General features: G+C 35.5%; 3 protein-coding genes across 3 annotated transcripts; 1 reads left to right on the top strand and 2 right to left on the bottom strand.

The window, feature by feature from the left end:
- Window positions 1-159: 159 nt before the first annotated feature.
- On the bottom strand, window positions 160-8315 carry ebf3b (EBF transcription factor 3b). The gene is made up of 16 exons (XM_051867140.1): window positions 8246-8315; window positions 7131-7309; window positions 6962-7025; window positions 6793-6848; window positions 6405-6478; window positions 6163-6231; window positions 5742-5823; window positions 5112-5229; window positions 4751-4884; window positions 4506-4632; window positions 4196-4284; window positions 3844-3909; window positions 3365-3518; window positions 3034-3288; window positions 1553-1632; window positions 160-1314 (listed from the first exon to the last, which is right to left on the bottom strand). Exons 1-16 carry the CDS (start codon window positions 8313-8315, stop codon window positions 1300-1302), a joined length of 1632 nt encoding a protein of 543 aa, XP_051723100.1. The 3' UTR covers window positions 160-1299.
- A 1505-nt stretch (window positions 8316-9820) lies between these two features.
- On the bottom strand, window positions 9821-12227 carry bnip4 (BCL2 interacting protein 4). Its single transcript, XM_051867763.1, has 5 exons — window positions 12015-12227; window positions 11340-11487; window positions 11176-11242; window positions 10559-10788; window positions 9821-10470 (listed from the first exon to the last, which is right to left on the bottom strand). The coding sequence occupies exons 1-5, from the start codon at window positions 12055-12057 to the stop codon at window positions 10425-10427; spliced, it is 534 nt and encodes a 177-aa protein (XP_051723723.1). The 5' UTR covers window positions 12058-12227; the 3' UTR covers window positions 9821-10424.
- A 624-nt stretch (window positions 12228-12851) lies between these two features.
- Window positions 12852-15947, top strand: smndc1 (survival motor neuron domain containing 1). Its single transcript, XM_051867760.1, has 6 exons — window positions 12852-13018; window positions 13487-13606; window positions 13815-13957; window positions 14081-14239; window positions 15004-15157; window positions 15284-15947. The coding sequence occupies exons 2-6, from the start codon at window positions 13487-13489 to the stop codon at window positions 15419-15421; spliced, it is 714 nt and encodes a 237-aa protein (XP_051723720.1). The 5' UTR covers window positions 12852-13018; the 3' UTR covers window positions 15422-15947.
- The last annotated feature ends 110 nt before the right edge of the window (window positions 15948-16057 follow it).

The raw sequence follows: 16057 nt of genomic DNA, 5'->3' as shown, positions 1-16057 counted from the left end.
TGACATGTTAATCTAGCAAGTCTTGATAACAGGAAAAACACAATAATCTTGATTCATCCATCAGTTCTTATTAATTGAAATAAAGGGTATTACAATATAGCCTACATTTTATTCCACTCATTTTGCACATAATTTCATAAAGGACAAGACAAAAGTGTGTAAAATGAAATTATTTAATTTCGAACAGTAGCCTGTAAAGGTTTTGAACGTCCACAACAGTGTGACACAGTTATCAAACAAATTTTGTGTTCTTTGGTGTTCATGAGTGTGCAGCATCCTCTCTGCACAGGGAGGACGCACTCGCTCAGATTTATGAGACAAATTCCATATTCAGCATTTGGTTTTATTTTTGATGCCTCCTCCTCATAGTAAAACTTGATGTTTGATGGAGGGCTTATTTGAGAATTCAGTGAAGCAGATCTGCCTCCCAGAACACAAGAGCAATTCTCAACCTTTATGAGAATTTAATGAGACATGAAGAATAGACTTGTAGAGATATGGGCCATGTGGAACCTGGGCTTAAATGAACCTTCATTAGAAATTAAATATTGTCATTGTCATCAGTTATTCCAGTATGAATCTATGTCCAGTGTTTTGATCATTTTCTTTCCCTTAAATAGTAGTATGTTTTTAGAAGACATATGTTAAAGCTGGGTTTAAAAAAAGCTAGGTTTAAGTGTAAGAAAATGTCTTATATATTGGTTATTGATAGGAAAATATTTACTGTTCAAAGGTTTGTGGTCATTTCTGTTTTTGTTTTTTTTTTGAAAGAAATTTAATTTATTAACTTTTTCAGCAAGGACAAAAAAATTAGGGACAAAAGGTTGACAGAAAACATACCACTTTTCCCACAAAAATGTTAAGCAGCAAAATCATTTTCAACACTGATAATAATAAGTAAATGTTTTGAGCATCAAATCTCATTAGAATGATTTCTCAAGGATCATGAGAAACTGAAGACTAGAGTAATGATGCTGAAAATCTGGCTTTGCATCACATGAATAAATTCTGAAAACAGTTCTTTTCAAATGAAATAATATTTCACAATATTATATCAAATAAATATATATCAAGTAAATACTGAATGGCTTGGCCACACAGAACAAACACACTAATACTAGAGAGGTGCATATTGTTTAGACACAGAACAAATAAACTGCTTTTTCGCCAATCAACACGATTTAACATATAGTTTCTTGTTTTTGTATTGCTTGCACTGAACATTAAAAAATTGATGTTGCTGGTCCCCGACCACAAAGAGATTCCTTCACTTCTGAGTTTGTCCATGTGAAAGTGTCACTAGTCCATGCAAGGCTGTAAAAGACAAATACAGAATAGACATGAGTCTGTCAAATTCATTTGTGTATGCACTTTCACACTTCGCACTCCCTAAGGCAATGTATGTATGTATGTGTATATATATATATATATATATATATATATATAAAATAGCTGATGTGTAAAGCTGATGTGTATTTATGCAGTAAATAAAGGGACAATGTAGAGGTGGACGAGAAGAGTGTGTCATGCTCGATGTGTGTCGTGCTCTCACCGTGCAAATGGGAAGACTTGAAACTTGTGCTGTTGAGGACTGCAGCTTCAGAACTGGAGCAAAAGCACTTTTTTGCTTCACTATGGAACCACATGAAATAGAAAGAAGACAAGTAAGGATTAAATAATCATGTGAAACCACCAAAATGTATATTTGTCTTTAGGAGTGTCAACCTCAGTTCACAAATAAAACATATTGTTTAAATTGTTACTGCCTTTAGTTATTATTTTGGAATAAATGTAAAAATGCTTAAAAACTAACTTGATGAGATTTATAATTGGTTTTATTAAATAGAACATTGTTAATGTAAAAATACAAAATAGGATTGTATTTGGTTTCTTTTTGTCTTTTTCTTTTTTTGATGTAATGTAAAACAATGTTTATTTAACCAGGAAAATGTAACAACATTAGGTGTAACTGTGACATGAATTTACATTTGATTTATCAAAAAAACATAAAAAAAAGAACTGAGGACTTTGCCTCCTCACTTTAGAACACCACTGCACACTACTGTTGTGGCAGTTGTTGCCTAATGGCTAATCATTAGACATGTAACCTGAAGGTCAGGGGTTCGAGTCTCAGCATCTGCAGGAAGTGTAGGTGGGGGGAGTGAACGAGCAGCGCTCTCTTCCACTCTCATTACCCGCAAGCGAGGTGCCCTTGAGCAAGGCCCAATCACTCCCTGGGTGCCACAGCAAAAACGGCTGCCCACTGCTCCGGGTGTATGTTCACAGTGTATGTGTGTTCACTACTGTGTGTGTGCACTTGGATGGGTGAAATGCTGAGCACAAATTCTGAGTATGGGACACCACACTTGACCACACGTCACGTCACTTTCACTGGTAATTGTAGTAATTAGGGCCCGAGCACCGATGGTGTGAGGACCCTATTGTAATTGCTTGGCCAATTCTTCTTCTTCTCCGAAATGAATCCCATTTTTGAGGGCCCAAACATGCTCGAAAACTCATAAAACTTTGCACACGTGTCAGAAGTGGTGAAAATTTACATCTGATATGCGTTTTAGAATTAGGTGTGGTAAAATGGCTCGATAGCGCCACCTACAAAATTTGCGGGCAACAGAAAATGACGTTTTACAGTGTGATTAACTCCTTGTAGAGATTTAACCAGATCAACATCCATATTTGGTCTGTCTAATCTTAAGGCCTTAGCGATGTTAACTTGCGAAGATCTGGAGTTTTTGCTGAAGGGCGTGTCTGTAGCGGCCTGACAAAGTCTGATGTTTTGCCATGAAAGAGTAAGCTGTTGTAACTCAGGCATACAGTGTCTAATCTGCCCCAAACTTCACATGTGTGATAAGAGTCTTGGCCTAAAGACATCTATATGCCAATATTCAGTTAGTCTTAGCACCACCCGCTGGTAACAGGAAATAGCATGCTTTGCACTATAATTCATTCCCAGAAACACATTTATAAAAAGTCTTGAACTTCGACAGTTTCTAGAAGAGAAAGATGTGCTCTTACCGATGTAGTGTTGTGTATCCTCTGTGGGACTGTCTAAGAATGCTTGTGTGGCAGCCATGGAGAAGTTTGGCACAGAGGGGAATCCGTGTGTTTGCCCGGCCATAGACGGGTGTGTGTTTGAGTGTGTATGCCTTGGCATGTTGGAGTGTGGGTGCAAATGTGCGTGTCCGTTCACGCATGTGTTGATATTGAAATCAGACTGTTGGGATGTGCAGCCTGAAACGAAGCCAGTGTTTGAACTCCGACTGAATCCCACTGAAAAAGACATTCAATTATTAAAACACTGTTGTGAAGCATATGTACCGTACTCACATGAATACATACTGCATACCTCTTTCTACATCCTGTGAGACCTCTGTGTTCGCAGTTAACTGTCCATCAAAGGAGTTTACCCCGATAATCCTGTGTGAATTTGTTTGGGATGGGTTTCGTGGGCTCCCGTGGAGTGCCTCTGCTATGTCCGATGCACGCTTCAGAATCATCTCCTATTGTGAGGCACATATAGAAGCACAGAAATGACATCACTTCCCACTCTGGATTTTAGCAGCAGTCGATATTCTTTACAATTATAAGTGGATCCTTCCTAATGTCAGAGAAAGTGCACATCCAGGCACTCACATAGATTTTAGTATTTAAAAAGCCTTTATTTGCAGGGCTACATATTAAAAAATTAGGTTTTTTTAATATGCTTTACCCATAGTATTTTTTGAGTAGCAGATGCATTCTTGGACAATATTTTTCTTATTACTAATCGACATTGTTTACTTGGGTAGCAAACAAGAGTACAAAAAATCAAAATGTTATGTTCACCTGGTTGTTGTGAGGCATTCCGTAAAACGTCTCTATGAGATCAGCTGCTCTCTTCAGTAAGACCTCCTGTCAATCAAAAATAAAATGAAATAAAATATAAAATGAAATAATAAAATAAAATAAACGCAGCTATTCGTGTATTTCCAAGTGTCAAATAAAATGATGAGCACAGAATCATTTCCCTGTTTGGAGAGTTCAGTTGGTGATTAGACATGTTTTTTTATGACTTAAATTTTAATTAAACTCTTAAAGCAGATCCTGCTTTTACAATTAAAACAGAAAACACAGAATTTGGGAAGAAATAAAATGTAAATTGAGAAAGTGTGAAGTCCACTTAGTATTTCTTGCTCACTTTTGGAAGCCTTTCCACATCACCAGGATGGTGAGGAATGACCTTCTGCAGCCGCTGGAACCCGTAGTCAATGGTTGGTTCATTTAAAGCTTAAACAGAGAAACAAATTTCTTATTTGAACTCTAATGCATTCAACTGCAACAAAACAAATGAGAATGTATGAGTGTCCAAAAAGGCATTTGTAACTGAGAAACAAAATCCAATAAATTGCTTTTCACATATTCTTAAAAAATGGAAAATATTCCATAACTGTGGTTACAGTAAAATTGCTAAGGTTTTTGTTAATTTCCGCAAACTCAATAATTCTCACCAGTGTAAACAAAACGTCTTGGAGGTCCCCTGCAGAACTGTTTGGATTTGTAGGACAGTGTAACTTCCACAACACCAGGGATGTGACGAGGTGGAGTCTGCACACGGATCGCATGTGGTGTGATCACCTATAACAAAACAGAAAAAGTGATCACCAACAAATGGAATGAGAAAGCTAAAACTGAAACAAAAAAAGTATTTATTGTAATTCTTTGATTGGCAACAGAGCTTGAGACTGTTACACACCTCACTCCAGACCAGCATTGTTCCGAAAACCACCTGTAGACCATCGAAGAACTGATCTCCAATAATAATCACTGAGGCTCCACCTGACGTCCAACCTTCACTCGGACTGATGGCCTTAATGCAGGGGATCTCAGCTACATTCATACACAAATATTAGCTCAAAACACTGAATAATAGCATTGCAATTTACAGATACAGAGTGTAAATAATCGCAATAAATACATTTTTTAAAATGTAAAGGTGTATAAAAACATACTTTTTAATGTCACTCTCTCTCTGTCAATGATCCAGCACCAACACTGTTTTTGGCTAAATTAAACAAACTCCTAAAAAGTTGCAGATATGTTTGTGATTACTGTACCTTCAATTAACTCAAATCGTCTTGCTCTTCTGCCATGCTTAGAATTGTTATGGACAAATATGTTATCAGAAATGGCTAGAACGTGGCCCTTAACAGAGGCTGTGGTAGAGACCAGCACCTGCAATGCACAGCAAATTTTACTAGTAGTGTAGTGCAGGAAATTTGGCACACAAAAGGATATTTTGGGATGGTTAAAAACATTTCATACATTTTTAATTAATTCAATTAATGTAAAGTAATAGTGTTAGCTACATTTATCATTTTTACCATTGATTTTAATCTGAAGTGTGATCCAGGTTGATTATAAGGTTTACAATAAGGTTTCATTTATTAACATTAGTTAATGTGAACTTACAATGAACAATACTTTCCTTAGTTAATGTTAATCTCAACATTTTTACTAATACATTTTTTTTAATGATAAAAAGTATGTTAACATTAGTTAATGCACTGCACTAACATGAACATTTTATTAGGTAACATTAACAAAGATTAATAAATGCTGAAAAATATATTGCTCATTGTTAGTTCATGTTAGTTAATGCATTAACAAATGAGACCTTATTGTAAAGTGTTACAATTATCAGACACACAGTGGACATCAGTGATATGATTATTAAACTTTTGTACCTGGAAACGGCGTGTGTCTCGTGGGTTCCCAGCGTTCTTCAGGCAATTTTGATTACATTTGAGGAAAAATTTTAGGAAGAACCTAATTATACAATAAAAAGAAAAGAGCATAATTTGGAGGACAAGACTAGCACCTTTCCTCTGCAAACATGTGAAGGTACGTGTGGATCAGGGAATGGAGAAAAAGAGTCAATGAGAGAATGATTTAAGAAAATGAAATTTTAGAAACAGAGAATTGGAGAGATGAAAGAATACAAACTGTCTGTCTGCTTTTATCCTCAACGCTGATGAATCCAAATTTCTGGAATGAATAGCTAATTAAACAATAAACTTCTTCTCTCCCTCATTTGTACTTACACATTACTGTACATAAAGATCATTACTCAATTAAAATTTTATAGAATGTAACTGATTGTTCTACCTGTCAATAATGACGGGGTCTGATGGTGTTTCGTTCCTGTTTCCACAACTTTTCTTACCACAACATCGGCTGTAAAATTCACACATAAACACACACAATTATCACTGCATCAACTGTAAAAAATTTAACCTGCATATTGCAATTAAAGCAAATAAACACACATTAGAATATGTGTATACCGTTTTTTGCATCCATAGGATTTTGTCTATTAGTGTGTTATAGTGCATTTTGACAAAAGTTACCTGCATATTGTCTCATGAGTGAGAAGAACACGACACATTTCAGGGTTTTTATCTTGACCTTCAAACACAATTGCCTGAGAGAGTAGAAGTAATGTAGGCAAATGGCAGGTTAATGTTATGCAGAAGAAAATATATAAACATATGTCAGTATTAATGTGTATTTCAATGTAAATATCATTGGAGATCTGTGTGCATGCTAAATATAATATAGCAAAATTATATATTAAATTATAAATCAATCACTTCAAAACGTCTTCAAGTTATAAAAACAATCTGTAGTGAAAAAGTTTTTTTTTTAAAAACATTTAGTCTTGACTGAAGCAAACTTTCAATGCTAAGACACATAACATATTCATGCAAATAATATGGAAGTGCAGAAATTGTTTACCTGTTTGGTCACAGAGTCTATCAAACGGATGTACAGATCTTGCTCTGTTCTGACACCTAAATGACAGGGAAATTAATAACACAGCATCAGTACTAAATGTCAAACAAATGACAGTTCAAAGTAAGTGTATTTCTTAAAGAAGACTAGTTCTAATACAGGCATTGCTCACCAGTGTTGTACAGTAACTGGAGTTTGTAATAGATTCCATTGTTTGTTTTTTCACTCACTGGCTCCTAAATCAAACCGATAAAAAACAAATATATGCTTTTTCTTACATAGCATCATAACTTCTATCTAATCAAAATCCAATGTTTAATTTATTCCACATTTCTCCTCACCTTCTCCTTTTCAACAAAGTCTACAAATGCAGTATGTTCAATCTCCACAGACTGACCTTGACTGTCATATAAAGCCAACACAAAGTGAAAGAAGTTTGACTTGCGCAGGTTGGCAGGCGGCTGTTTCTCAAAGTGCGCTCGGGCAAGACCAACACCTCTGCCAGAATAAAACAGAGCAACTAGTTTAAAAAAATAAAGAACTTTACACAAAGCTTGAGTGTAGCTGCCATTAAAGCAAATTCTGTATAGCACATTAGGTATACACGTTATATTAGGTGTCTTTAACTACTCTGTACTTACATAAAAAATTGTTAGGTACATTGTGCTTATTGTGTTCATGTTGTATAGCAAAACACTTTTGCTTCTATTGAGGTGGGATAAGGGTAAGGTTAGGGACAGGTTTAGATTTAAGGGTGGGTTAAGGGGTAAGGGAAGGTCAACAGTGTAATTCTAGATGTCATTACAGAAATTATTTACAGCTGTAAATGACTTGCAGATATTTTTAAATATAAAAACATGTATGTACACAATAAGTGCATTGTATCAAATGATTAATTTAAATGTTAGTACATAGTAGTTAAAAACACTTAATATAAGGTGGGACCACATATTGAATTTTATATAATAAGTAATATAGTAATATACAAAAAATTGTAATATATAATTTCAGTAATATTTAAAAAATTAAAATACATAAGGTTTATATGTAATATTTAGACCAATTTTATATAGACATATTTTATATAATTTTATAAGTGTATTTAATGTTCTGAAATGTATATTAATCATTTGACACAATTAACTTGTCATTCTTTTAAAAATAGCATCTCAATCATCTCAATAGCAGCAACATGAACACAATAAGTACATCATACCTAACAATTTTGCTTTACTTAAGTACACAGTAGCCTAGTTAAAGAGTAATATAAAGGGTAATTTTTATAGAATGAATTAAATAAGTAGCTTATTCAAATCTTTCCATTAAGGATGATTACATAAAACAAATTATGTATACTTGCTTATATATAAAAACACATAAAAGTTGCCTGGAATAAGAAATGGACAGATCACATTCTTCTGGGATGCACCTGCTTACCTCTGAGCAGAAAGGTTACCCTCTGCCCGTCCAGCAAACTGCAGCCCGAGGTGAGCTGAGCCCAGAGCAGACCTGACCTCCTGCTTCATGACTCCCGCACGCTGCCTCTCAGTCCACAGGGATGCAAGAGAGTAGCTGACAACAAAGTTCCTTCTCCCTCAGGACTGCCGTTTGTAGACAAACCGCATGAGAATATGGGTTGGTTAGGTGTAATAATGTGTTGTATGGGCGTGGCTGTGACGCACAGGTACTTAAAACAGTCTCGCTGCGAAGCACTTTGAAAGTTGGAAACCGCGCGCTGCATCCGTGGAGTTCTTTCATTCTTCACCTGCTGCTGATGACCTGCTTGCCGTTTTATTTTAATAAAAAGTTTATTTTATTTATTTATTTATTCATATAAAATGTCTTACTAAACATTTTAAACGTGTTTGAGATCAAGTTCTTTCATTCTTTACTTGCTGCTAATGACCACGGATCATTTCTTGTTTAGGCCTAATAAAATGTCTTAACTCTTTGACAAAATGTTTCGACGGTTTATTAATCGCTCTACATTATAATTATAATCATTAAAGTTATTTATCACATTTAAAATCGTTCATTTTACAGTTTCATTTTCTGTGGTGTCTATATAGGCCTATTAGCCTATCACTTGTGACTTTTTTTGTATTAAACAGGCTACTAAATAATTAAATAATTAAATAATCCATAACTCACATAGCCTATTCTCAAAATGTAATGCTGAAGTCATAATTTTGTATGTGCGAAATAAGAGCATAAAGGTCTGCATGTTTCTTGGAAAACATTTGAAAGGCAAGTCCTCAATTTCATTATTACTCTTTTTTCTCCCTCCAAAACTAATTCACTAACGAGATCATATGTGCACAAGGTAATCTTTGGTTAAATAAAATAAATAGGCCTACGTGAAAAGGAAAGCATAAAAAGAGAAAAGCAAGAGATGAGTGGAAATAGAAGCGGTTCTAAATTATATTCCAAAATATTTTATATAAAAACAATTTAATCAAGGGTTTCAGTAGCTACTGTAGCTCTAAAAGTCCATGCTGCCACACAATTACTTATTCTATAGGCTATCTATCATTTGACAATCAGTTGTGTTCGTTTATCATTAAGCAGGATTTCTTCTTTAGTTACGTTTAATTCTGTGTATGAGATTGCATTGTTATACTGAATATGTATAGTTATTTGGAGTAGCTTAGGCTACTTCAGTTCTCTCTGAAGGAACAAAATACGGTTAACCTATAATGAAACAGATGTTGAAACTTGACAATAATTATATAATTGTCACTGATTTATTGATTGTTTGAATTATGTTAGTTTGGTACATTTTAAAGAAAGTTGGTTCTTTCTTTCAAAGTCCAACCTAGAATTAAGCAGACTGAAAGTCTAATGAAAAACTGGATCATACCGCCACCTGCTGTCCCAGAAACGCCAGTACAAAATACGAGACGATTCTGGAGGAGAAATTGGCAGCAAGAGAAACTTATTTCTGTAAAAAGTATATTTTTTTTCTTGCTGTACCTGAAGATGTTTGTTTATTCCACCAATTAGTAAAACATAAAAGCTCACTGAATATTGATAAGTAATAAATGAAGTATTTTATTTGAATTGGTGCAAAATATATGAAAGTATTTTTTTTAAATGAATTTGAAGATTATTATAATTTTGGCAGGACAGTTTATGAATTTTCAATAGCATGTCACATTAGAATATATGTCAGAATATGCATTTATATGGCTCTAAATTTTCTCTCAAACACAGATTTACCTTTTTAAGAATAATGATTTGAAATGCTATTAAAAAAAAGCAGGTCAGCTGAAAGACAACAATGTGACCAGGTCAGTAAAACAATATTCATGCTGATGCATTTATGGTAACAAACATTTTTAATTCGAAGCAAAAGCTGAAATCTATAAGGCATATTTCCTGGTTAATCTAACTTGATATCCATACACAACTGGATTCATCTTTATCAATTCTGTGCCAAAGTCCCGGCAGGAGAACCAAAGAAAAAATAATGCTGAGAGTTTCTATCATCATATTTTCACAGTGTCCTCTTACATAGTCTTGCATTTCTGACGGATAAAAACAAAAGTGTTCCAGCAAAAGACTGCCGGGTTCTTTCTAGAGACTATCCCAGAGTGACACTGACACAACATACACAAGCATTCATCTACTATGACTCAGATAACAGAGCACTGAGTGGAGAGGCGCCGTCCAATACAGATCCTGCAGAGAGAGATTAAAAATAGTCAAACATTGAACTAGAAGAGTGGCAAGCAAAATGTCAGACTTTATAAATGCATAAGTGTCTTACCCCAACCCAAGCATGAGGATGTGTGTCAAAACTAGGGAGGGTAGCAATAACTTAAGCAAGTTTGTGTTCATTTCTTTTTCGTTTTTGTCTGAGTTTCTGCTGCACAATCTGTTCCGCTTTGGCCGTTTAATAATCAGTGCTGCCGGTGGTACATTCTCTGGCCGGCTGGACCAGTCACAGATCCTTGCGATAGTCTCAGCTTCCTGTTTGCTCTCTGGTACAACTTCCCCCTGGAAGTGAAAGAGCAAAATGTCACAATAAATTTTTAGTTTTTGGCGATTTCACTACCACGATGTGTAGTCATGTAGGCAAGGCATGTTTATAGTGGTGCTCCAAGAATCAGCATACATATGTCAGCTAAATTAGATCTCCATATGCCTATATATTGCAGTGGGGTCTGGTTATGAGACCTCTAAAAAACCTGCATGTATAAATAATATTGCAATTGTACTGAAAAATAGAGAACAAACTCCAAGAACAAACTTATGATTAGTAATTAGTGCAATATTTGTACCACTTAAACCTATTGTTCCTGACTATAAGTTTTGTGAAAAGATTTTTATATCTTAATAAATGCAAACTTATGCAATAAAGTCTTTTTTTTTTTTTTTTTTTACCTGTGCAATGGTGTGTGTGTTGAAGGAGGCTGCACTGATGAGTGGAGGTGTTTGGACATGTGGAGGACTAGGAGGAAATAAATAACAGCCACTGCGATTAGAATGATCATACAATTCCTTGTCTTGCCTGTACACACAGATCTCCTAAAAAAGTTTGTACACACCTGCTGCAGTGAGAGCTTGTCCGTGAACTACTGCTGGATTCCCGCTGTGCTTCCAGAAGCATTTTCTCTAGGTCTGTGATATCAGACAGGACTGGTGTGTCCTCACTATGTTCGCTACATGAATCGTAGTGGAGCTCCACCCATGAGTCTGGTGGAGAAAAATACATAATAGTATTTAGAAATGATTACTGAAAGCAGCTTCTACTTTTTAGAATGGATGGATGAATGTTTGTTTTGGTCTTTCAGATACATTACAACAACCACACATGCTTTACTACACTTTATCTAACAGAAACTGAACCAAAAAGGGTCCAAACTCCAAATATGTAACTAATGTACATATTTGGATGTTATTCAATAAATCCCAACATAATCAGTTCCAAATGGAGTCACTGTAAATGCCTCGTGTCCGTTATCAAACATTTGTACTAATAAAAATAGAACAAATGTTTGTTTTAGCAAACAAGTAGTTGCTGACTTGGCAGTATGACCGGATTGGAACACAAAGTTCTGCATTATACAGATTTATAAAGGAAAAACATGATGTACTTTGGTATAAAATCTAGTAATGTTAATAAATAATTTACTGTTACTATTAATACTCTTATTGTTTTCATTAGCTGTCGACGTAGATGATACGCTATTTAATCGAGTGAGCCAAATTGTACAACTTACCGTGCAGACTTTCTTCCTGAGTTATAAGTTTTTGCGTTGACATTACTATTCTTTGTAATTTTGTTCACGCTATAAATGTAATGTGTCCTGAATTTGTTTGTTTGTGGACCAAAATATAAAGCTTACTCGCCTTGAGAAACATACGGGACAATACTGCGCTCTTATAAAACAATGACGAAACCTTTTGTTTACAGACAGACACCGCGCTCTTATTGGTCAGACTTTAAACCAATCATCTCAACCTACGTAGGTCGATCGATAGAACTCTGGCGCGAACATGTTACACTAGAATGTGTTGACTTGAGTGTTATTAAATACATTCATTTAAAATACAAGAAAATATACTTATTTTGTACTCTTTGTAAACTATACTGTTTTAATAAAGTTTTTTGATGCACATAACGAGACAAATCAAATTCACAGTAAAAGAATAAAAAGCAGTAATCAGTGAAAATATATAATGTAACATATTGGTGAGTAAGTTCAGTTTTTCGTCTGTTGTAACATGCAAGTTAAGGTATGGAGTGTGGGCACCCACCGGCAGAAACATAAATCGCACCGATATGCTTTGACCCTACAATGTAAACTACAGAGCTTTCATAAAACTAAGGCATTTAAATGTAAGAAATATTATTAGGAGATATAGAGTGACAGCTGATATTTATGTGCATTTTATATAAGTAGTCTGCTTTGCTATTATAAAGATCTCATTGATTTACATTACAAACTATCAGAATTTCATTATAGGTTTTAAAATAACATTTTTTGAGCAGTTTTAAATTTTATTTTATTTTATTTTATTTTACCTTTCCGACAATATCGCGACAACACTTTAATCACGCGAGACTGACGTCACATCCGGGAAGAGGTCGAAAAAGATAGCAAGAGATACAAACGTAGAAGGAACGGGCTCTTTTTTTTCGAAAATACAATCGTACATGGGACATTTTAACACCTTAATTCATCTGTTTTTCATATAATTATTATATTAGGAATATTTAAAGGTAAGACGCATGGTAAAGGATGATCCGATTATGCTGTGTTTATAGTAAACATATCTTCTGCCGAGCGTGCGGCCTTGCGCTCTATTTATGATTCTCCACATCGCTTTTGTATGATTTAACGTTAACTGAATTGAAACAAGGCTTCGTGAGACAAAGTGAATGAATGCAAATTCTGTATTAAATAAAGTAAGCATTTATAATTAAATGATCAAATTAATAAATATAGTTGGTTCCTTAAATGGGATATGTAATTAGGAAAATGACTATATTTCACTAATGAACATGCCAACATGTTGTAAAATTTATTCTATTTGAAAAGTTAACATTGTTGAAAGTCTAAGAGAGTAGTTCTAAAACATAATTTAGGTCGGATTCAGAAAATGTTATATATTTTGTGCTGGGCTGTTTATATATGAAAGGCAAGGTCTGTTATCACTCTTTACTTAAAAATATGTTTAATTTTTTCAGATGTCTGAAGAGTTGGTAAAGCAGTTGAGCAATTATAAAGCTCAGCTGCAGCAGGTGGAAGCAGCACTCTCTACAGATCCAGATAATGAAGATCTGCTTAAACTGCAGAAGGATCTCCAGGTTTGGGGCACAATTATCCACTACTTTTTGTTTTTTAGTCAGTGTGTTCATTGTTGAGACCAGAGTCTTTCAGCGGTCTGCCGTATTTTTCAAGGGTCCAGTGTTTCTCACTTAGGTTGATGCTTTATTATATCCTCTGACAAGATGAAAAAAGTGCCTTTCTATGTAAGCATATTCATCAAATCATTGCTGTTATGTGTCACTATAGGAGGTGATTGAGTTGACAAAAGACCTGTTGACATCACAGCCTGTGGAGGGTGCAGCCAGCACCAAAAGCTCAGAGACAGTCGCTCCCACTCACAGCTGGAGGGTTGGAGACCATTGCATGGCCATCTGGAGCCAGGATGGACAGTGAGTATCACACCAACACACACAGTGCTGGGAGGTATATTGGGATTGTGGTCGGCTACATTTGGAAGAAGGATTCGTGTATATATCCGTACTCACCTGCTTACAGTGCTGTGTGATTGTCAGGTTGTATGAGGCGGAAATTGAAGAGATTGACAGTGAGAACGGCACGGCAGCCATCACCTTCGCTGGCTATGGCAACGCAGAGGTTTTGCCGCTTCATGTGCTCAAAGAAGTGGAGGAGGGCAGGAGCAGGGAAGAGAAGGATGGAAAGCCCAAATCCAAGTATGTAGACATTAATTAACTTTTAAATCTGTTTTAATATAGGGCCTGTTTACACCTGGTCACTTCATGTGTTTTTACTGATCCGATAGCTATGTGATTTGTTAAAACGGTTCCATTTACACTTGACCTCATAAATGTGTCTCCGCAAAATGAATATAAATCCGATCTTCAATTCCCGCTCTATATGCAAATTTAACGAGTTCACGTTGAGTTCACGTCAACAAAAGCAACAGATATGAGCTGCATTTTATTTATCATCAGCTACTTTTCAAGATCAAAGACCACAATAGGAGAGAGAGCGGCATCAGCACTGGTAAGATCATTTAGTCTCACTACTTTAATGGAGGTGAGTGTGCGTCTGCGACTTACTTTCTGTTTGTGCTTTGCCGATGCGTGTTGCAGCAGCCGTCATTTCTAGCTATAACATGTCACATAGCCTATAACGCTCTCACATTTATTTATTTTTTTATTTATTTTTTATTTTTACATTTTGGGACAAGTAAAATGTACATGCGTGGTTTCAACAATCAGATGCATTTACACTTGTCCAGTTTCATCTGGAGTGCATCTCAGCATCTGGTTTAAGTGATCAGATTTAAATCCGTCTCGAATGCGTGTGAACAGGCCCATAGTGTCTAAACAGAGCAACATATCTTTATATGGTATAATAAGATTTAAAAGCTCTAAATGAACAGTTGCTACACTCAATTTCTGAATAATTAAGATTGGTTAAGAAAATGTTTTCCTATTGTGTTTTCTCTTAGGAAAGAGCTGCTGGCAGAACAGAGGGAATATAAGAAGAAAAAGGCCCAAAAGAAGGTGCAGCGCATGAAGGAGCTGGAGCAAGAGAGGGAAGTTCAGAAATCCAAATGGCAGCAATTTAACAACAAAGCCTATTCCAAAAATAAGAAAGGACAGGTGTGTATGAGAGAGAAAAGCCTGATTAATTTTGCAATGTTCTCTTAAACCCTGTTTTTTTTTTTTTTTTTTTTTTTTTTTATAAACCCTATCATAATGTTCATGTTGTATGATCTCCCTCTACAGGTGAAGAGGAGTATATTTGCATCTCCAGAGAGTGTGAATGGAAAGGTTGGCGTCGGCACTTGTGGTATCGCAGATAAACCCATGACCCAGTACAATGACACTTCCAAGTATAATGTCAGGCACCTAATGCCCCAGTGATCTCCCTTGTGTTCTGTCTGTGTCCTTCATCACCCACCATAAAAAATGAAACAAACTAAAACCCACTTAGAAATCATAAACCAATCCGATTGGACATTAAATTAATACAGTAACACATTTCCCCCTTGTTTTATTTGGAGTAATAGTGGGTATTTAGTCTGTGGATGTTAGAGCTGTTCTGTACTGAACGAGTCTCTGGAATGTTCATCAGTCTTCAGTGATGACAGCTCCTGGTTAGTTTTACAGGTTCTCCTCATGCTCTCAGGACGAGTCTCTGTACGAGCTGCTGAGGTTGGAAACTGTGCTCTATAGTTTTTAGTTTGTGTTTGAACAAATGTATATGGAAAGCACTGGCCACCCTCATACACAGTTGACTGGTGTTGAACAGATTAAGCAGTTGTTTTGTTTTGCTGTCTTCACCTTTTGTGTCTAATAAGCATTCTGCTGCAGTCCATTTGTTGTTACATTTGCTTTTCAGTTTTGTATATTTACCTATTTGAGAGGAATAAACATTGATTTCTTGACATTTCTATAAGAATTTGTGATTTATTTTAATTTGACCTAATTCAAGTTGTTTTCCAACTGACAGTTTAGGGCCTGGTTTCACAGACAGGGCTTAGCCTAAGCCAGGATTAG

Source organism: Ctenopharyngodon idella, chromosome 17 (assembly GCF_019924925.1).
Source record: "Ctenopharyngodon idella isolate HZGC_01 chromosome 17, HZGC01, whole genome shotgun sequence".
NCBI lineage: Eukaryota > Metazoa > Chordata > Actinopteri > Cypriniformes > Xenocyprididae > Ctenopharyngodon > Ctenopharyngodon idella.
The sequence above is the reverse complement of the archived record's forward strand: the minus strand, read 5'-3'. Positions and strand labels throughout refer to the sequence as shown.

What these genes read in the sequence shown, in the direction of transcription:
- smndc1 (XM_051867760.1), top strand. Translation starts at nt 13,487, where the DNA reads ATGTCTGAAGAGTTGGTAAAGCAGTTGAGCAATTATAAAGCTCAGCTG. An exon ending in AACTGCAGAAGGATCTCCAG is followed by an intron (nt 13,607 to 13,814) that starts GTTTGGGGCACA and finishes GTGTCACTATAG; the next exon opens with GAGGTGATTGAGTTGACAAA. An exon ending in CCAAAAATAAGAAAGGACAG is followed by an intron (nt 15,158 to 15,283) that starts GTGTGTATGAGA and finishes CTCCCTCTACAG; the next exon opens with GTGAAGAGGAGTATATTTGC.
- ebf3b (XM_051867140.1), bottom strand. Translation starts at nt 8,315, where the DNA reads ATGAAGCAGGAGGTCAGGTCTGCTCTGGGCTCAGCTCACCTCGGGCTG. An exon ending in ACTCATGAGACAATATGCAG is followed by an intron (nt 6,232 to 6,404) that starts GTAACTTTTGTC and finishes TGAATTTTACAG; the next exon opens with CCGATGTTGTGGTAAGAAAA. An exon ending in GACCCCGTCATTATTGACAG is followed by an intron (nt 5,824 to 6,162) that starts GTAGAACAATCA and finishes TTGTATAATTAG; the next exon opens with GTTCTTCCTAAAATTTTTCC.
- bnip4 (XM_051867763.1), bottom strand. Translation starts at nt 12,057, where the DNA reads ATGTCAACGCAAAAACTTATAACTCAGGAAGAAAGTCTGCACG. An exon ending in TCAGGAAGAAAGTCTGCACG is followed by an intron (nt 11,488 to 12,014) that starts GTAAGTTGTACA and finishes TTTCTCCACCAG; the next exon opens with ACTCATGGGTGGAGCTCCAC. An exon ending in ATCCTCATGCTTGGGTTGGG is followed by an intron (nt 10,471 to 10,558) that starts GTAAGACACTTA and finishes CTCTCTCTGCAG; the next exon opens with GATCTGTATTGGACGGCGCC.